The following is a 21560-nucleotide window of genomic DNA, read 5'->3' as shown; positions in this document are numbered from 1 at the left end:
GAGAGCATTTCTGCCTGACACTCTCGTATTTCTGTTTTCCTTACCCAGATCTTCCTTCTGAGATATCGTCCTTCTTTAGGGAGACCAGGAAAAGTGGCCCTAGGGTCCTGGAGAGCCAGGGGAATGGTGAGTGTTTCCTGTCTTCATACTAGGTATCGCAGGTGGACACCTACTCTCTCTTTTTCCTGACTGCCCTACTGGTACTTAGCAGCATCCAGCTTGAGTTCTGGCTGCAAGTCCTCTTACCTGCAGCCCTCCTTTCATCCCCTCTGCATAATCCATGATCTGGTCATTCACCTAGTAATAACTCTGAGCAACACACAATTCAGCAGTGTAAGACATAGTCCCCATTCCTCTGTTCAGATTCAAAACGTCTACTGGCTCAGAGTGACATCACAGTAATAAAATAGGAACAAACAGAAATCTGTCTCCCGCCCAGGTAACAATTATACTGTTGATTGTTCTTAAGATTCCATCACGTTTTCATTTCAATCTTCGTCTTCTAATTTAGCCTTCATTTCTCATAAATAATCTGTCAGGTGTACCTAGTTTTGGAAGAGTTTAGATGAAACTTGCAGCTTTCAGAAGAAGGCATGAATCACAGTTAATTTTAGTTCATAGTATAGTAGCAGATATCTGTCCGCCTTCCTCCCTGCCCCATAGCAGGCAGTCATACGCATGTACTGGAGAAGTTTGCACATGTCTTGTGGGAGCCACCGTGGGCAATAAAGATCTGTTACTCCAGGGTCTGTGTTCTGGATTGCTGTTTCTAGTCACAGAGTGGTCTACTGTTGTTCCCATCTGCACTAGCTAAAGCAGCTTCCAAGGATTTAGGGAGCAAGAGCCTGCCTCCAGTCCTTTGTTTTCCCTCTTTTCTCTTTTCAGAGTCAGGCATTTCAGGACTAGGACATTTAAAAGCAACTACATATACAGGGGAATTTAGAACATCACTTATTTAGCATAATGATACCCTACATTGTTTTTTAAAAATGAAAACAGGCTTCAGATGTAGGTCAGTAATAGAGTACTTGCCTAGCATGCATGAGGCCCTGGGTTTGATTCCCAGCACTGAATGAATCAATGAATGAATGAGTAAGTAAATAATAAAAACAACAACAGCAACAAAACTCCAGCAAACCTCGAGGAACGAGTAGAATCAGACTTCCAGAGTTGACACACTTTAAGATTCAGATGCTCAGTTTTCAACAAAAATCACAAAACATATAAAAAAGGGGTGGGAGGGGGAAGGACAGGAAAATATGACCCATTAAACAGGAAAAAAAATGGAAAATATCCCTGAGAATGTTAGATGATGGGCTTATTAGACAGTGACGTCAAAATAGCCATCTTAAGGATGTGGACAAAGTCAAATAATGTTAAGAGCAAAGTGAAAGTGTAAATAAATAGAAAAATGTGTAAAGAAACCAAAAAAATGCTGGGGTTGCAAAGTATAACAACTGAAATGAAAAATCCAGGAGGGATTCAGAAGCAGATTTGAGCAGACAAAACAAATTAGCATAACTTATGATAGGTCAATTGAAATTAAGTCTGAGGAACAAAGAAAAAGATTAAAGAAAAGTGAACAGAGTCTAAGGAATCTGTGGGCACCATCAAGTGGACCAACATACACATTGTGGGATTACCAAAAGGAAGAGGAGAAAGGCAGAGAAATTATTTGGAGAAATAATGACCCCCAAACTTCCCACATTTGATGAAAGACATGAATGTGAACCTTCAGGAAGCTCAACAAAGTACAGATAGTATAAACTCAAAGCATCTGCACTGAGGGACATAATAATCAGAGCATTAAAAGCCAAAGGTGCAGGAGAATTTTGAAAGCAGTAAGAAAAAAAAAGCAACTATACATACAACAGATCCTCAGTAAGATCAGATTTCCCATTAGAAATCTCAAAGACCAGGGGGCAGTGGGTTGATATGTTCATTTTGACCACACAATGCATAAAGCTGTAATTTTTGTGATATCGGTAACTGAATGGAGGTGGGGATAGAGCTGTACAGGAGTAGAATTTTTATATGATGTTGAAGTTAAGCTGATAATGAGCTTTAGAGTTTTTAAACATTAGGATGTTAATTGCAGTCTTCATTGTAACTACAAAGAAAATAGAATTTATAGAAAAAGAAACGAGAAGGGAACTGCAATTAAATCAACTAAAGACAAAAGAAGATAGTAATACAGGAAATGAAGGACAAAACAGCTGCAGTACAGCTGCAGTACAGTTCAGCAAAGTGGCTGAAATAAGTCTTCCTTTATATGAGTGAGGACAGAATTTAGTATTGCAGATTAAAAAGAAAAAAACATGATCAACTATATACTGTCTATAGAACACTTACTGTAAAGCCAAAGACACATTTTTCGACAGTGAAAGGATGAAAGCAAATGTTTCCTACAAACAGTAACCATAGAGAATAGGGGTGATTATACCCCTAAAGAAAAAGATGTACTTTATCTGAAAAAGGTTAAAAGAGACAAGGAATTATATATTAATAAAATATTTAATACAGTAGGACAATATAAAAAATATCCAAATTTAGCACCTGGTAACAGACTTGCAAAATATATGCAGCAAAATTGATGGAATTGAAGGGATAGTCAGTTCTCCAACAATAGTTGAAAGTTTCAATATCCCATTCTTAATAATTAATACAATATAGAAAATAAAGAGTAGAGAACTTGAACAATGCAATAAATCAACTAAATTTAACAGACAACAAAAAACATGTTCTTCTCAAGTGCACATGGGACATTTTCCAGGATAAATTATATGCTAGGTCACAAATTAAGTAGCATAGATCTTTTTACCAGTGTTTGAACTTAGGGCTTCCTGCTTGTTAGGCAGGCTCTGTACCACTTGAGCCACATTTTTCAGATAGGGTCTCTAGTTTTTTCTGAGGCCAGTCTCAGATTGACAGTCCTCCTACCTATACCTGTCAGGTAGCTGGATGACAGGCTCCTGTAACCATGCTTGGCTTATTTGTTGAGATGAGATTTCATTAAATCCCCTCTCCCCCTAGGATGGCCTCAAACCATGATCCTCTTGATCATGGCATGAGCCATCACACCTGACCTCAACAGATTTTACATGTCTTCAACTATATTGAGATGAAGTTAGAAGCTAGTAACAGAAGGAAAACTGAAAAATCCACAAATAAGTGGGAACTAAACAACATGTTCTTAAAAACATGTTCTCAAAAAATGCATAAAGATAAATAAGGAAAATTAGAAAATGCTTAGAGACAAATGAAAATACCAAAACTTACAGGATATGGCAAAAGTATTGAGGAAATCTTTAACTGAAATACTTACATTTAAAAAAGGAGAAAAGTCTTAAGGCAGCAACCTAATTTTACAATTTAGAGAACAAGTAAAGCTGTTGGATAAAAGGAAATAATCATTAGAACAGAGTCCGAAAACAGAAGAGAAAAATAATAGCACAAATAAATGAGATTTAAAGTTAGTTCTTCAAAAGGTTTACCAAAATTTATAAGCTTTTAGCTAGATTGACTAAGAAAACAAAACCCTACTAAAATCTGAGTAAAGTGAGGTTATTCCTACTCATTCTACAGAAATGAAAAGGATCATAAGAGAGTACTATAAATAGTACACCAAAAAATTTGGGTGATTTGAGTGAAACAAACTGAATGCCATCTGCCTGGGTATACTGGCAAAAGGGGAAGTGGGAAGCATAGGCAGTGATGGAACAGATGGCATACCAAAGCCTCCAGCTGGAGTGTCTGCAAATCCTACCAGTCAGTCATGCCTATGCTACTGCTTGCATCCTCACCACCACCCCTGTGGTGAACAGCTGCAGCACCACGTTCTGATTTTCTGGGCTGACTATGACTGGATCTTCAGGATACTAGGGTCTGGAAACCCGAGGGTCTGTTCAAGGGGTGGGTGGAGACATACAGGGCTCACTCCAGGGTTCAGGATTGTCCCAAGAGTGCTAATCCAGTGACCTGAAAAGAGATTAGTGCTCCATGAGGGGTAAGTAGTTGGAATTGATTACAGATTTTCAGTTGTACTTCAGTCCTGAATTAAACTTTAAACATTTTCAAATATGGAAGTCAATAACCAGTTTCTTATTTTGGGGGGCCAGTTGGATTCAATTTTTTATTTAACGTTTTTCTGTTTTTGGTTTGTGAGCTTAGTTTTTTGTTTGTTTGTTTTTGGGCCACACCTTTACAATAAGTAATGCTGGTCTATGTGTGGAGCCAAAGGAACCCAGGAACTTCTTTGGGCTTACCAACTTCTAGGCCCCCTTTTTCCCTGGGTGCTCACTGGACTTTTCTTGTTGGAAAACTCAATCATTGTGAAGCTCTTGGGTATTGCAGTTGGACACATATTTTTTCTTGGAAGATGTATTTCCCAATCAGTTTGGTAGAATAAAATTTTCGAAAACATTGTCTATTTTGAGGTCTATTTTTGATGCACCAAATGAGGATCCAGATTAGAATCTACTAACTGAAGAGTAGCTAGGAGTGAGGTGGTAGTGCCAGTAAGGAGACCAAGCTGGGAAGGATTTAGTGAAATGATTATTTTTCTCCTCTGTTGCGAAAATTCTTATACTTTTAACTTTTTTTTGGCAGTACTGGAGTTGAACTCAGGGCCTCATGATTGTTAGGCAGGCACTCATACTCCACCACAAAAAATTTTTTTAACTCCAGAAGCACTTATGAAATGGTGCACTGACTAATCCAGAAGATAGTTCTAGCAATTTGCCAGTAGTTCCGTACTACACTGGTACGAAAGCAATGACCTCTAGGAGTCTCAAGTTTGGAGAAACAGGTATTCTGCTACCTCTCAAATCTTGAGTTCAGTGGCATAAGGCAGGGTATTTCTGCCTCCTTTTTGATGTAAATGAAAGCTTCAAGTGAGCAAAAATGAAATTGAATTCCATCTTTCACTATAAAAAAATTGAACATAGGATTACCATTTGAATCCTGAAGATATGTTAAATGAAATAAACCAGATGCAAAAGGATACACATTGTATTATTCCCATTTTGTTAACTACATAGACTAGCCAACTATATGGGGACAGAAAGTAAAATGGTCTTCACTAAAGTTTGGGAGGGAGGAAGGAATGGGAAGCTAGTGGTAATGGCTACAGAGTTTTCAGTGCAGATATAGTAAAAATGTTCTGGTGGTGATCACACAACATTGTGAATGCACTTAGTGTTACTGAACTGTATACATAAGAATGGTAAAGATCGTCAGTTTTGGGTTGTATCTATTTTACCACAATAAAACTTAAAAACCTTCTACAGGCCGCTTCACTTAACTTATTCCAGATTCTACCAGTAGGGATGTTTTATTCTTGCCAGGTGGCTCTGACTGCCCACATTTTGGGCCTTGTTTCTTGTGCTTCTCATGCCCAGTAGGCAGAGAGCTGTGGGATTTGGGAAAGAGTTGAGTTGTAGTTTATTTAGTTTTTGCCGTTATGGAGTTGCATTATATGAACTTCAATCACACAGGTGCTTCAGTGCTAATATAATTGGCTAGACTATTTGATCTTTTAAACTCTTAACACCCAAAAAGTCTGTTATGCTTTACTACTGTTTAATTTTTATATATTGCTTGCTCTTCTGCCTAGATTTAAAGTCCTCAGAACTTAGGGACTCTCATTTTTGTATGTATACATCAAACAGCCCACCTTAGACTTCGAATGGGTTGGTTCACAAATGTTGCTGACTGGATAGAGACAGGGTTTAAAGGTCTTAGGACACATGGCACCAGGGTCTCATTAGTTAAAGGCAGGATCTAGATATCTTACTGCCTTCCACAGGGCAACCTTCTCTCTGCTCCTCACTCTGAGCCATGGACAAAGCTGGCTCCCAGGCAAGCAGGACTGTGTTTTGTATTATAGGCACACATGGCGTTCAGGGATGTCGCTGTGGATTTCTCCCAGGAGGAGTGGAGCCTGCTTAGCCCTGCTCAGAGGACCCTGTACAGGGAGGTGATGCTGGAGAACTACAGCAACCTGGTCTCTCTGGGTAAGTGAGATATCTCTGGGAATTTTAGAGTGTGCTGTGCAGCCGTCTTGCTTTCCAACTTGAACCTTGAGTTGGACTCCTTTTATTCTGTCTAGGTTCCCAGCCTGTGAAATGGTGCCACCCACATTTAAGGAGAGTCTTCCCCCCTTAGTTAATCCTTTCTGGAAATATTCTCACAGAAATACCAAGAGATATGCGTTACTAATCTTCTAAGTGCTTCTCAATCCAGTTAGTCGGCGGCAATTAAGATTATCATAAGTCCCATGTCACCTTGATGTCCAACACATTTCCTTAAACCATAACATTACACCCTGGTCCCCAAAAGGTTCATGTCCATCTCATGAATGCAAAATACATTCAGTCCATCTCTGGAGTTTCCAAAGTCTTAACAGTACCAGCATTGTTCAGAAATCTAAGTCAAAGTCTTTGAAATTTAAGGCAGACACTTAGCTTTGAGTCACTCTAAAATATAAGTTTTATACTCCCATATATGGTGGTACTGAGTAAGCATTTTCATTCCAAAAGGAGGATTGGGGGCATAGAAAGGAACGATGAGAGCAAAGCAAGACCAAATCCTGATAGGGAAAACATTAAATCCTATAGCTTCATGTCCTGAATCCATGGCACCTGGTGTCATTATGTGAGCTCCAGTAGGCTTGGGCAGCCCCATCTCTGTGGCCTTATCATTTGCAGCCCACATGACCTTTCTTTTGGGCTGGTTGCACTTGCCTAGTTTTCTTGGGCAGATGGTCCATGTTCCAGCCTCTCAGTGCTAGGCTGCTGAACCTAAGAAAACACTTCCCTTGGCCATCCTGTGTGAGCAGGATACCCCAGCAGCACTGTTCTCTAGGGAAAGTCTTTCAAATGATTTAACACTTTTATACCTCAGCCTTGTGTGCGGGGTTCTTGCAGATTCCTGAGGTGTTCTCAGCATCTTCTCTGTCATCCCAATGCAAAGTACTTGCTTCTTTTTAATGGCCTTAATCTCTTTAATAAGCAAAACTTCTTTAACCACAACTCGAAACACATTTTTTTCTAGCTCAACCACATGCTTTTCAAATATTTTTGCTCCATTTGCTTCCAGTTCTCACTATAGATCTGGCTAAAAGCAGCCAGCAATAACCATGCCACAGCCTGAATGCTGGGCTGCCTTAAGGATTCCTCCACCAAATAAATTAGTTCATCCCCTTTAAACTTAGACTCCCACAAAGTTTCAGGGCACGCACAAAATATAAACAAGTTCTTTGCCAGAATATAATACAAGTGGCCTATAGTCCAATTACCATCTGAAATCTCACAATGTGTTTTCTGTCCCCATTTATGTAAGCATTTTGGTCTTCTGAGCACCACCAGAATCACAAGTTGAGCTCTGCTAATAGCATTCTCTAGCCTGCATCTACAAACTTGCAATTTTTTTTTTGCATACCAGTTCCAAAGACTTTTGAACCACAATATCAAGTAGTTGCAGCAAAAAACCCACTTCTCTGTTATAGTTTTCTGTTTGCCCTTTTGTCATTGTGACAAATACCTTAAGGAAACAACTTAAAAGGAGGAATTATTTTGGCTCCCGGTTTCAGAAGTTTCAGTCCATCGTAGCTTAGAGAATGTGGCAGACAGAGCAGTTCATAGTAGCCAGGAAGCAGAGAGTAAGAAAGAATGCCTGTGCTAACTGACTTTCTTCTTTTTCCTCTCCATCCAGGCCTTCAGCCTATGGGATGGTGCCTCCACCCCCAACTTAGTTAATCCTCCCTGGAAATGCCTTCATAAATATACCTCTAGATGCTCCTTAATCCAATCAAGTGGACAGTCACATTTAACCATCACAGAGAAGTTTATCCACCCAGCAGGGACTAGTGGAGTGTTCTCATCTCACCTTCTCTAGTATTGTTTGTACTACCTTTGAAGTTCCTCACCTAGTTTAGGTCCTGAATTCTTGAGTGGGCCCTTGACCTGATAATCTTTCCCCATCTTTTTTCTTTTCCTATGAACAGGAATTCCATTTTCAAAACCAAAACTCATTACCCAGCTAGAGCAAGGCAAAAAGACATGGAGAGAGGAGAGAAAATGTCCACCAGCTACCTGTCCAAGTGAGTGGGAAAATACTGGGCAAATGGGACACGGGGCTGTCGACAGCCCCGAGGATTGGGAGAAAGGATCCTTTGAGTAGGTGCTGAGGAGGGAACCTATTCACTTGACTTCTTGGGTCTCCCTTCCAGAACTCTGTCTCATTCACATAAAGGGACTTCCCTGGTGGGTATCTCTTATCTCTTTCATTCCCTAGGAAGCCTTTTGTCCTCCCACTGGGTTTGACTTTTGAAGCTGACTTAGTTCATTTCCACATTTATGGGTTTCTTTCTCTTGTTGCTGTTTTTAGAAAAGATCAATGAACATATGATGAAAACTGAGTAAGTTAGAGAAAGAAAGCAAAGCCCAGTAGGAGGCAGAAAGCTAAAAAGAACCCTTAGTACAATAATAATATGATAATAAAAAGAAGTTTTTAAAAAAGCCATTGAGAAGGCTAGGGATTAATGAAAAGAAACAAAAACTCCAACTGAGAGACGCTGAAATGGAATTTTAAAATTGTGAGCTGAAAATCATTTGTACATTTTCAGTGGTTATACATAAATATCTATATAATATTCTCAATTTTGTCTTTTAGCCATTAAAACCTGTTACTTGGAGAAAAAGTTGGCTGACTCTTGCTTTAAGGGAGCACATATACAACCACAACTTTTTGTGTTCTACTTAATCTGAGTACCACTTTATGTAAAATTTAAGAGTAGTTCAATTCACAGATCCAATTACCCCCTCCTTCCAGCCTGTTATTCTATAGTTGTCATTTGTATTACACATGTCCTATTATAATATTAAAATATTTGTTTTAAGCACTTTTATATATTTTTTAATTAAGAGAAAAAATAATCTTTTATAGTCATCTAGATGATTTAACATTTTCCGTTTCTTTTTTCTTTTGAAGATTTGCGTTTCCCCCAATAACATTTTCCTTGAGCCTTAAGGACATCGTTTAGCAGTTCTTATGATGCAGGTTAACTCTCATGCAAGAGAACTATATTCTCTTATGATTTGGTTTTCCAAAAGTGTTTTTACTTCACCTTCATTATTGAAGTATATAGAATTATATTTTTGTAGTATCATGAAGATATTGTTCCACTATTTTGCCCACCATTGTTACTGATGAGAAATAAGCTGCCGTTTGCATCATTGTCACCCTAAATATAATTTATATTCATTTCCTCTGGCTACTTTCAAAGTTTCCTCTGTACTTATGGTATTCAGTAGTTTGACTTTGATGTGACTGCCTTAAGGACATTATTCCTTCACATGTTTTTGTCTGCCCATTCTTACGCTTTCCTGTTGGCACTACAATTATGTGTTTTCATTCTTTTTATAGTGTCCCACAGGTTATTGAGCCTTTACCATATTTTAAAATCTTTTTTTCCTTTCCGTTCTTCAGATTAGTGTTGATCTTCAAGTTGCGTGTCTGACTTGTCATCTCCAATATACTGTTAAGCCTTGGCCACTTAAGATGTTTTTCAGTTCTGTAGTTTCCATTTAGTTTTGGTATAATTTTGTATTTTTGTGTTGATACTTTCTATCTGTTCGTTAGTTATAAGCAAATTTTCCTTTACCTTCTTTATCAGAATGATCCAGATACTTAGTGGATATGTTATTAAGTGAAAAATTTGAGAACAGTATCTAATTTCGTCATTCACTGATACTCATTTTCAGTATTGCACATTTCAGTTTTATTTGTAAAGAAGAGATGTGAAAGAGTATATATCAGTGTATGTATGTGAACATAGAAATCTGTTGTTATTTACCATTATTAGTGGTTACGTGTGTGGGTATAGAATTGGAGAGGGTAGGGTAAGGAGCTGCTTAGTTTTTCCTTCTACTTTGCACCATTTTAAGTTACAAAGGTAAACACAAATGTAATATGCATTTAATTTTTAAATTTTTTTGATAATTTAATGCTTCATGCTAAGAAAAGAAGTATATGTAAGGAGAGGAAGAGATGGGGAAGGAAAAATGATTTTTTTTAGTTTTATTAAATTTCAGTATAGAGCCTTATAATTAATTCTGACTTAGAATCAAGGAAACATAGCGTGTATAATAAAAATGATTTTTATTTCTCAAGTTTCTTTTAATTTACCTATCATTCATTTGCTTGAAAGCTCCCCCATGGTCATTGTAATTTATATCAGAGTCTCCATTTTTTTCCTCCTGGGGTTTTAAACTTAGGGCCTAACCCTTGCTAGACAAGGTTCTACCACTTGAGCCATGCCCCTGCCCAGTATCTCTAAGTTTTTGCCTTTTTGTTTCACTTTAGTATACTATTTGGTATATAAAGTTTCATGACAATTTTATCTGTTTCATGTGATACTCTTTTCTTTAACTTCCTTTGTATTTTTTGTTAATCTTAGCACCTTCATTTCTTGTGTATATTTTTTTATTTACAAATAAAAATATGATGTGGGTGTTTGGCTTTGAGGCAGCAGCTTGTAGTTAGTATTGCATTTTATGCGAAGGCAAGTGGTATTGTCTTTTGATAGAGACTTTGTTTCATATTTCTTATAATAAAACTAGAAAGTTTCATGGGCTTATTTAGGGGTTAACTATGAAGCAGATAAATAGATGCTTTACTATAGGCATAGGAAAGGAGGAGGTCAGGGCAAAGGAAGTAAATCAGTAGCAGCCAAAACAAAATACCACACACTGGGTAGCTTAACAGAAATTTATTTTCTCATAATTCTAGAGACTAGAAGTCCAAGATCAAAGTGTCAACAGATTCCACAGAAATTTTTATTTACACTAATTATGGAAATGAACAAGGCTTAGAGATTGACAGGTGGTACCAGGAGGGAACATATTTTAAGTCACTGGGGACCTCAGCTGTATTTGTGTTCACTACTGCTGAAGTCCTACGGCCTTCTGGCACAGAGTAGTCTTCTGATACATATTTGTCTCTGGGGGAGTGCGGGGGAGAACTCCAGTTCAGGTGCTTCACACACTTTCTCTTTAATCATTCTTACACTGCTTCCTATACTAGGGGTCCTCCATCGAGCCCAAGTGAGTGCTATCTAAAGTCTCTCCCTTTGTCTCATATGGGTCCTATGGTTAGATCACTCTCAGTTAAAAAAAAAAAACAAAACTACTTTTGGACATGGTTTGTATTAGTGTGTGGTTGTGAGTTAGAAGGTTGTAGTTGTAATTGTAATGGTTGCATGTTGGCCCTAATTACACACTCTAAACTGCCTGTGATGCTTTTATAGGGTCACATCTATAGTGGGTTATCTGGATTGAAATCGGAGGTGTAAGGTGTAGTGATATCCTGGAAAGCAAGTCTTGGTCAGGTGGAACTTGATTTTAAGTATTATGAAAAACAGGATGAAGTCTCACCATCAAATTAGGCAGAATTGCTTGAGCTGCTCCACCAACGACTACATTCTCACTCAAACCTTTCTCTCTGTAGCAGAACCAAAGCCAGAACTCCACCCTGGTCCTTTCTGCCCTCCTGATTTCTCCAGTCAGAAATTCCCATTGCAACATGTGCTGTGTAATCATCCTCCCTGGATCTTCACTTGCTTGTGTGCAAAAAGTCATGTTGAGGCAGGGGATCCTTCCGCAGGGCTCCAGGAGAAGCAGCAGCAGGCCTCTGATGGATGCTCCTGGAGAGATAAAGCACAAGTTCCACAGAGGGAAGACACTGGGCCTTCATTTGGAAAGACAAAGAAAAGGACTCTGGGAACCTTCTCCGGGCCACCCCAAAGGCAGCCAGTCAGCTCTCAGAATGACATCAAAGGGGTAGGAATGGAGGCCAGACCAGTTCAAACAGAGAACCCTGAGGAAACAGACAAATTGCTGGAGAAGATAAAAGTCTTAGGATTTGGAACAGTCAACTGTGGAGAGTGTGGGCTGGGCTTCAGCAAGATGACAAACTTGCTTAGTCACCAGAGGATACACTCAGGGGAGAAGCCTTACGTGTGCGGGGTGTGTGAGAAGGGCTTCAGTCTAAAGAAAAGTCTTACCAGACACCAGAAGGCACACTCAGGGGAGAAACCCATTGTGTGCAGGGAGTGTGGGCGAGGTTTTAACCGGAAGTCAACACTCATCATTCATGAGAGGACACACTCAGGCGAGAAGCCTTACATGTGCAGTGAGTGTGGACGAGGCTTTAGTCAGAAGTCAAACCTCATCATACACCAGAGGACACATTCAGGGGAGAAGCCTTATGTTTGCCGGGAGTGTGGCAAAGGCTTTAGTCAGAAGTCGGCCGTTGTTAGACACCAGAGGACGCACTTAGAGGAGAAGACCATTGTGTGCAGTGATTGTGGACTTGGCTTCAGCGACAGGTCAAACCTCATCTCCCACCAGCGAACACACTCTGGGGAGAAGCCTTATGCCTGCAAGGAGTGTGGGCGGTGCTTCAGGCAGAGGACGACCCTTGTCAACCATCAGAGGACCCACTCAAAGGAGAAGCCTTATGTTTGTGGAGTTTGTGGTCACAGCTTTAGCCAGAATTCAACCCTCATCTCTCATAGGAGGACACACACTGGAGAGAAGCCGTATGTGTGTGGGGTGTGTGGGCGAGGCTTTAGTCTGAAGTCACACCTCAACAGACACCAGAACATTCACTCAGGGGAGAAACCTATCGTGTGTAAGGATTGTGGTCGGGGCTTCAGTCAGCAATCAAATCTCATCAGACACCAGAGGACACATTCAGGGGAAAAGCCCATGGTGTGCGAGGAGTGTGGGCGAGGCTTCAGTCAGAAGTCAAACCTCGTTGCACACCAGAGGACACACTCAGGGGAAAAGCCATATGTATGCCGGGAGTGTGGGCGAGGCTTCAGCCACCAGGCTGGGCTTATTAGGCACAAGAGGAAACACTCACGAGAGAAGCCGTATGTGTGCAGGCTTTGTGGACTGGGCTTCAGCAGTAAGTCAGCTTTAATCACACACAAGCGGGGGCACTCAGAAGAGAAGCCTTGTGTATGCAGAGAATGTGGCCAAGACTTTATCCAGAAGTCACATCTTACCTTACATCTTTTGGCACACAAAGGGGAGAAGCTTTACTTGTGTAAGACTTGTGGGCAAGGTTTTAAGCAGAGGGTTCACCTTAACAGACACAGGAAGATAAAGTGTATCCACCACAAACCACCACTCCACTCTGATCCCGAGGCCTACTTGGGGAAGTCTTCTGACTCTTTGTATTCTCTTTGAAAATAAAGATGGTAGAGAGGACTAGTAGTCAAAATTTTTACACTTCCATGAAATGGAATAGAAAAGTGCATTCCGTAAGTGATCATAGGACATTGACTTTGTTTACTTTTCCCCCAATACATTTTCTCCATGTTTTGTGGCCTTTTATTATAATAAACTTTGCTTCTTTACAAATCTGGAACCTTGACCATGTACCTCATTCACCCATATTATAGGAAATAAGGAGTGATAAAGATATCTTGGGTCACGTATTGTTCATTGGAAAGTCTGATCTTTTGTGTGGGGAGAGAATCTAGGAACTGTATACAGAGATTTTAGGTGAGAGGAAGGAATGTCAGAAAATGGGGCTTCCTCTAATTTCATCTGCAGCTACCCTCTTCCCTTGGCTTCTACGACAGCCCCCTTTCTTGCTTTTCTCTTAGCTCACAAACATAGATTGTTGCTTTTTCTGAATCATCCTCTATCTACCTTTATTGCTTTCCTCAGGCTTTGGTCCTTGGTCCATCTTGGGGCCATCTTACCAATACATTGTCCCCAGCTTTTCCTTCCCCAGGGCCTGGTCTTTCAGCTTATGACCAGCAGTTTCTTTAGTCTCAGATCATTGGGTCTCAGTTACATCTATATCAGACCACCAAGAGCATAGATAATATTCATCAACACTCCAAAACTATGACAGTTTTTATTCATTGTCTTCCCTAGCCTCTAATAATAGTAATAAGGTTTGAAGCCACACTCCTAAATCAGCCTGAAATGCCAGAGTTTAGGACTTTTAATCATGATTAAACCAAGACCCAGTTCCCACACCAGCCACCCACTGGTCTAAGTCCCCTTAGCTACCTAACCTTGACATTTCTCCAGTTGCAGGGCTAAAGATATTTTTACCATATTTAAAGATTCTTAGGCATACCTCCCTCAGTTGTGTTCAAATCCAAAGTGTTTTTGCTCAAAGTAAATGGCCTTCAAAGTAAAGATCATCTCAAGGGTACAGCTATAAAACCCTTTTTTAATAAAAAGTCTTTGAAACTTTAGGTATGTAACTCCAAGATTATGCAAAATGGTTTCTGTGAATGTTCAGGTTATCATTCCATGGCACTTTGGCACTCAACCAAATCAGAGCTTGTCTTGAAGATCTTTGTGGATGGGTTTTATCTAATACAATGAACTTTCATAAGCATAGGAAACCCATGCCATTTGTAATGGAAATGCGAGCTTGGTCCAAAAAGAACAGAAAAGCCCCTTCTTTTCTCTGACCAGGGAGGCAGGCAAACAGGCCATTTCTCATGGAAAAGAAAAAATAGCTCAGACACAAGCCATGGAGAAGTGAGGAGTGAAGAGAGACCTCAAGGACCACTAGCTACTAAACAAGGAACTGTGAGCATGAGCCCACTTGAATTGCTGACTTTTTATGAGCCAGTGTCTGCTGTTTGCCTACTATCCCTTCTCTCTCTGTTTTAAAATAGTGACACTTACTGAGGCTGTTCTATCCCCAAATCAACACTGAATATTAGAAATGCAAATTTAGTTAGCAGGTCTTCAGATAAAGCATCATCCGTACCTTGTCCTGATTTAAAGAACAAGATCCTGGACTTGGAGCCAATACCCTAAAGGGTCTTAGGAGGAGGGATGAATATCTATTTCACCTAGAATGGACATGAAGTTTGGTTTTAAGAGGTGGGCTATGGAGACAGTCCAAGATGGCATTCCCTTCCTTCCATGTATATCATGAGGTGGAATCTTGTTGCCCACCCCATAAATCTGGACCAGCATTAGTAACTTACTTGATCAAAAGTATAGCAGAGATGATATTGTGGGACTTCTGAGGCTAGTTCCTAAGAAACCTTACATCTACTTTTGAATTTTGTTGCTGTATCATGAAAACTTCAAGTCTTATGGAACACCAACTCTAGTCATGTGAACAAGCCACATAGGTGTCTTGTCAGGTGTTCAGATGACTGAAACCTAGCTGACATCTACAATCATGTGAGAGACCTTAAGGGAGAACCATTCAGCTGAGCCGAGTCAACATATACAACAGTGAGGGGTGATGATAATGTAGACTCAGTTTCCAGAATGGAAGATGGGACAAGACAGTCAACCTTCTAAGTTACTTTTAGAATGGGAGTTACATGCTTCTCTGAAATACAACATAATTGAGCATTAAGAGCCAAAATGAATGTTTCAACAGTGAAGGGGTGATGATAATTACATTGTTTTAAGCCCTAAATTGTAGGATTGTCTGTTACATAGCGATAGATAATTGGAAAGCCTTTATAACCTAGGACTGACTTTTCTAACTATGACTTAGAATCCCAAAATCATAATGAAAATAAACTCTGCAAGGCAAAATAAACCTTCAAGCCAAAGCAAAAGGCAATCTGAGAGAAAAGTCACATGTACATTATATCTCTAGAAATGAAGTCTGAAAAATCAATATCACAGCAGAAAATATTCAAAATATAAGGGCAGACCAAGTATGGGAAGTCTTTTCTCATTTGAAAATATCCTTAACATCAGTAAAGATACAAAGGAAAACCATACAGATATCATTTGTACCTGTCAGAAAAACTACAAAATTTGAAATCACACTGTTGTAGTCTGAAAACAGGCACACTGACACACTAGTCTTAAGAATATAAGTTGACACAAGTCTATGGTATACAACTTGGTAATACCTACAAAAATTAAAAATTCATGTTCCCCAGCCCAAATCTCAATGTAGTTTATCCAATAACTACACATGCTCATGTACAAAATGATCTGTGTAAATTCTTCAATGCAATAGTGAGTTAATTCTAATTTTAGCAAAGAAAAAAAGCTCAGTAGAGGAACTGATAAGAGTCATGCGTGAACAGAACAATACACTATCATAACAAACATGGTGAAACATCACTGTATACTTAACGTGAGAGGGTCTCCAAGATTAATCAGTGGGCAGAAACGTGAGACGAAAGAGTCAAAACACTGTCCAAAGTGCTAAGTTTTTTTGTGGGGGGGCTGGTACTGGGGCTCAAGGACTTACACCTTGAGCCACTCCACCAGCCCTTTTTTTGTGATGGATGTTTTTGAGATATGGTCTCATGAACTATTCACCCTGGCTTCAAACCGCGATCCTCCTGATCTCTTTCTCCCGAGTTGCTAGGATTACAGGCGTGAGGCACCAACGCCCGGTTGCTAAGTTTTTAAAAATGAACAACAGAAGAATGTACTTTTAGGACAAAGTTGGAAGACATACACGTCTCAATTTCCCAAACTTACTATAAAATTATACTGGTCAAGAAACCAGTGGATTTAAAAAAAAGTTGAACAGAATTTTCTTCCAAAATAGACTAGGAAATGAAAATTTTCATCAAAATACCACTCAAAAAGTTTGTTTTTACAGCTAAACCTACACACTTCTAAAATGGCCCAGAAAGGGATTTTATTCTTCCACATTTTCATGATAGTAATTTCTGGATGTATTCCTCCAAAGTGGTTTTAAAATAAGATTTTTTATATAAATAAAAGATAAAAAAAAAAAAGACTTTTCGGCGCTGGTGGGGTGGCTCAAGTGGTAAAGTGCCTTCCTAGCAAGCATGAAGCCTTGAATTCAAATTACTGCCAGACACCACTAAGATTTTTCATCCAAATTCACTAAGTCTTACGGGCTTTCGGAAAGAATTTTTGAGGTATTTTGTGTATGTATGTGTGTGTTCCAGTTTATAAATTTGGACTACCCAAACCTGGATTCAAGAGGTTTTCCTTTTTTTTTTTTTTTTTTTTGGCAACAATGGGGTTTGAACTCAGGGCCTCATGATTTCAGGCACTCTACCATTTGAGCTACTCCACCAGCTACGAAATAATTCTTAAGCCATATTTTTCTTAAATGACCCAAGAGTGTGATTTTTTTCATCTAAATTTGCTCCAGTTTTTAGAATGTGGTCATAATTTCTATGCCACATTGTTTTACAGAATTGCCTAGCAATCTACTTTTCATACAAATTTATTCATTTTGGGGTCAAATTTTTCCCCAAGTGTTAAACATAACTTAAAACCAAATTTACAAATATGTAAATAGTGGGGGCTTGAGAGGAAAGGTCACATGCCAGATGTTTTTTTCCCCCAGACCTCTGGAAGTGTGATATTTTCAGTTTAAATTTGCTGAAATCTGGGGCTTGTGGGAACTAGGTACATCATCAGATCTTTCTTCTGTCATATGCTGAAACTGATGTCTCATCCAGATTCACTCAAGTCATAGCATTTTTAAAAATTGTGCATGTTATGCAAGAGGTTTTCTTCTAATTGGCCAGGAAATGTGATTTTTTCAATCAAATTAGCTCAAATAGGAAGTTTTTGGACAATTTCTTCGCCAGAATTTTCTTCCAGAGTAACCTAAAAATGAGATATTTCATCCAAAATTCCTTAAATTATTATTTTGGGGAGTAAACCCTGTGCCAAATTGTTCCTTGCAATTGTTGGGAAAATATTTTTATTAAAATTTACTAACATTAGGGCTGGCAGAGTGGCTCAAGTGGTAGAGCATCTGCCTAGCAAGCGTGAGACTCTGAGTTCAAATCTCAATACCATAAAAGGATAATAAAAAGCAGAAATTAAAAATAAATGAAATAAAATAAAATTCACTAATATTATAAGACAGATATAAGTCCTGTGTCTTATTTTTCAAAATAGCTCTCAGAGACATTTTTTTAAACAATCCCAACTCAGAACAAAGTGCTTTCTTTTTTTTTTTTTTTTTTTTGCACATCATCTCTGTGCTAGCTTTTTGTTCCAAAGAGTGAAGTTTAGGTTTGGGGTATGAGTCCAAAACAAATTTTTTCTTCCAAAATGATTCAGAGAGATAATTTTTCAGCCAAACTTTACAGAAATTCAATTTTAGACATAATTGAATGTCACATTGTCTCTCCAAAATGATGTGGAAAAAACTATCCAAATTTTCTAAATCTTGGGGTAGGGAACTGATTTCATGACAATTTTTCCTCAATTTGCACAGAAATGCATTCTATGCAGTTTTTATCAGTATTCATTCAAACTGTAGAGTTTTTTTTTTACATAAGTCCTAAGGTAACTTTTATCCAGAATAGCCTTCTGACATGTTTCTAACATGATTATTCATTCAAATTAGTTCAGACTAAGTTATTTTGGTTATAAATTCTATACCAGAATATTCTTCCAGAATAGCCAGGAAATATGATTTTTTAATTTCAAATTTTTATACGCCACAGGTTTCTACTACTTTTGCTGTTCAATAACTTCTAATCCTGGTTTAGCAAATAACTTTAAATTAGGATAGTATTTCACCATTTAAAAACTACACACAAAAAACCATACCATATATCCCAAGATATGTGGTTCTCATGTAAAAATGGATTTACTAAGAAAATTAGTATCTCTGAATATGTGCAAAGCTGAACAAAAGTCCTTTATACACTATTTACACTTAAAATTTGTTCTTTGAGGTTAGAGTTTCTTTTATTTTCTAGAAACTGTTGTGTCTTGTATTCTTACATTTCTTTGACAATATTGAACTCCTAATTCAAGAAAGGACTTAGCATAGTAATAATTACCCTAAATTGTCTCCAGTTCTGAGCCTCTAATTATTTTCATGATTTTTGTTTTTAAGGAAATGACACAATTCCAATTGCTGTAAACAGGATAAAACTTGGCCATCTAGGAACTGAAAAATCATCAAGTTAAGTGAAATAAGGCAGTCCCACAAAGACAAGTATCTCATGTTTTCTCTCATTTGTGGAAGCTAGGGGAAAAACAAAAAACTAAGGTTAATGAAAGTAAAGGGGGTACTACTAGGGAGGTGGAAGGGGAAAGGAAAAGGGAAAGAGAGGATGGGGGATAAGAAAGTAATCGAGTAGGTGAATATAATCAAAGTATATTTTATGCATATATGTAAATGTCACGATGAAACACCTTACTATGTTCAGTCTGGTGAATGGAGTGATATCACCAAAAATGGCAGATTAGGGAACACTAAAACTCTGTCTCACAAAAAGTAATGAATCATCTTGCAAAAGCTGTCAAAATTTTTCAGAAGTCTGGAATCTATTTAAAAGCAATCATCACCCCCAGGGAATGCTGCTGAGGTTGGGAATGTGTGATGGTGTTATAACTTACTTGCTTACCATCTTCCATCCGCAGCTCAGCAGCAGCTGTTAGAGAAGCCCACATTCCTGGTTCAGGTTGCTGGTACAGAGGGAGGAATATGGTCCTTATTCCCGAGAAATCATGGGTATGTGTTTTGACCTGTTCGGGCTTCCTCAGGGATTGGCTCAAGAGCTTGCCTTTATTTTATCTATCTCAGTTTCCCTAAGGGAGAAGCAGCTTCTCAGATGGTGTTGAAAGCATTTAAAGGTTAGCCTTGGCCACCAGAGACAAGGGATATGACGGTCAGACAGCAATGGATAGCCAGGAAAGCCTAGAAAAGAAGAAATTAGGAAAGGAGATACTTGGAGAAATGACGACTTTGGAAAGCTTCTGCCTATACCAGAAAATCTAGAAGGCCAGGTGTATGTCCAGAACTGGACATATGCTCAGAGAAGATCAAAGGACCCTAATCTTTCACCCTTGGCTGGCTTTTCATACAAGGAGGAATGACGGTGAAGGCACAGCTTTAAACAGCCTAGGTTAGCATTGAAGGAGTGTCCCATGCAGGACCAACTTTCAAACATTGGGAAAGTATTTTGTCCTTTGGGCTTCAGGTGTTTAAGGAAATCTCTGTAAAATCATTAGCTGACCACTACACTAACAGAACAAAAACTTCAGTGGCTACACAGAGTGGGCTTCTCTCAACAGTACTGCTGAGCTGGGGATGACGAATGGTTAGCAGGTAAATTATGCCACCACACTCTCCAAACCTCTACAAAAATGGTTTAGAAAAGCAACAACCCATAACAGACAGCAAGAACAAACCTGAGAGGAGGCAGGGATCTGATTTCCAGATTATACTATTCAAAATGTTCAGTATTCAACAAAAAGTTACAAGGCATACAAAGAAATAAGAAATTATTACCCATTCCTAAAAAAAAGAACTGTATAGAACTGTCCCCAAGGAAGCCCAGATATTGGACTTATTAGACAAAAACTTTTAAGTCAACTGTCATTAGTCAAAAAGCTAAAATGAAATAATGGACAATAAAACTGAAGGAAACCAGAGTGATGGTTCACCAAATAGAGAATATTGATAAATATATAGAAGCACTCTAATAGACATTCTGGAGCAGAAAAGTACAATAACTGAAATGAAAAAGTAACTGAAGGAGTTCAATAGGCAGAAGAAAGAATCAGCAAAATTGAAGGTAGGTCAATTGAAATAATCTAGTATAAGAAGCAGAAATAAGAATGAAGAAAAATGAACAAAAATAATTTCTGGAGTATGGTGATGATAATTAAAATACTGAACTGTGCTTGGAGTTTGCTGAAAAGATATATGTTAAATCTCACTATAAACATATACACACATGATGGTAACTAGGTCAAGGTAATAGATGTGCTCATTGGCTTGGTTGTGATCATTTCACAATGTACACATATTATCAAAACATCAAGTTAAATATATATAGTTTTTATGTGTCAATGATATTTCAATGAAGCTGCTTTTTAAAAAATGAACAGTCTCAGAGAACTATGGGACACCATCAAACATATGCACATCCACATAATGGGAGTCCTAGGAGACATATAAATGAGCAGAAAAAAATGTTTGAAGAAGTAATGGCTGGAAAGTTCCCCAATTTTTAAAAAATTTTTATTTTATTCATATATGCATACAGTGTTTGGGTCATTTCTCCCCCCTTCCCTCCTTCCCATCCCTTACCCCCCTCCTCCCTTACCCCCCCTTACCCCTCGCTACCCAGCAGAAACTATTCTGCTTATCTCTTATTTTGTTGTAGAGAGAGTATAAGCAATAATAGGAAGGACCAAGGGTTTTTCCTAGTTGAGATAAGGATAGCTATACAGGGAGTTGACTTGCATTGATTTCTTGTACATGTGTGTTATCTTCTAAGTTAATTCTTCTCGAGCTAAACTTTTCTCTAGTTCCTGGTCCCCTTCTCCTATTGGCCTCTGTTGCTTTAAAGTATCTGCTTTAGTTTCTCTGCCTTGAGGGCAAAAAATGCTATCTAGTTTTTTAGGTGTCTTACCTATCCTCATATCTCCCTTGTGTGCTCTCGCTTTTATCATGTGATCAAAGTCCAGTCCCCTTGTTGTGTTTGCCCTTGATCTAATGTCCGCATATGAGGGAGAACATATGATTTTTGGTCTTTTGGGCCAGGCTAGAAACTTCCCAAATTGATGAAA

At 38.6% G+C, this 21560-nt stretch overlaps 1 protein-coding gene and 1 pseudogene across 12 annotated transcripts in view; both read left to right on the top strand.

Moving 5' to 3' along the window:
* The window catches only part of Znf133 (zinc finger protein 133), a 60054-nt gene that overhangs the window by 9496 nt on the left and 28998 nt on the right, over window positions 1-21560 (top strand). For 5 of the 12 annotated variants that reach the window (XM_074074256.1, XM_074074261.1, XM_074074263.1 and 2 more), the window contains 4 exons: window positions 49-126; window positions 5888-6014; window positions 8006-8101; window positions 11509-17979. The exons of 1 other annotated variant lie outside the window; for it this stretch is intronic. In XM_074074256.1, coding sequence (XP_073930357.1) covers window positions 49-126; window positions 5888-6014; window positions 8006-8101; window positions 11509-13256 — 2049 coding nt within the window. In that variant the 3' untranslated portion in view covers window positions 13257-17979. Of the gene's footprint in view, window positions 1-48; window positions 127-5887; window positions 6015-8005; window positions 8102-11508; window positions 17981-21560 lie in introns of those variants that run through there. 6 more of the 12 variants (XM_074074258.1, XM_074074265.1, XM_074074257.1 and 3 more) reach the window with 5 other exon arrangements.
* LOC141423157 (derlin-2 pseudogene) lies at window positions 1721-5879 on the top strand (annotated as a pseudogene).

The sequence above is a fragment of the Castor canadensis genome, chromosome 5, assembly GCF_047511655.1.
Source record: "Castor canadensis chromosome 5, mCasCan1.hap1v2, whole genome shotgun sequence".
Lineage (NCBI taxonomy): Eukaryota > Metazoa > Chordata > Mammalia > Rodentia > Castoridae > Castor > Castor canadensis.
This window is presented reverse-complemented; position numbering and strand designations above follow the sequence as displayed.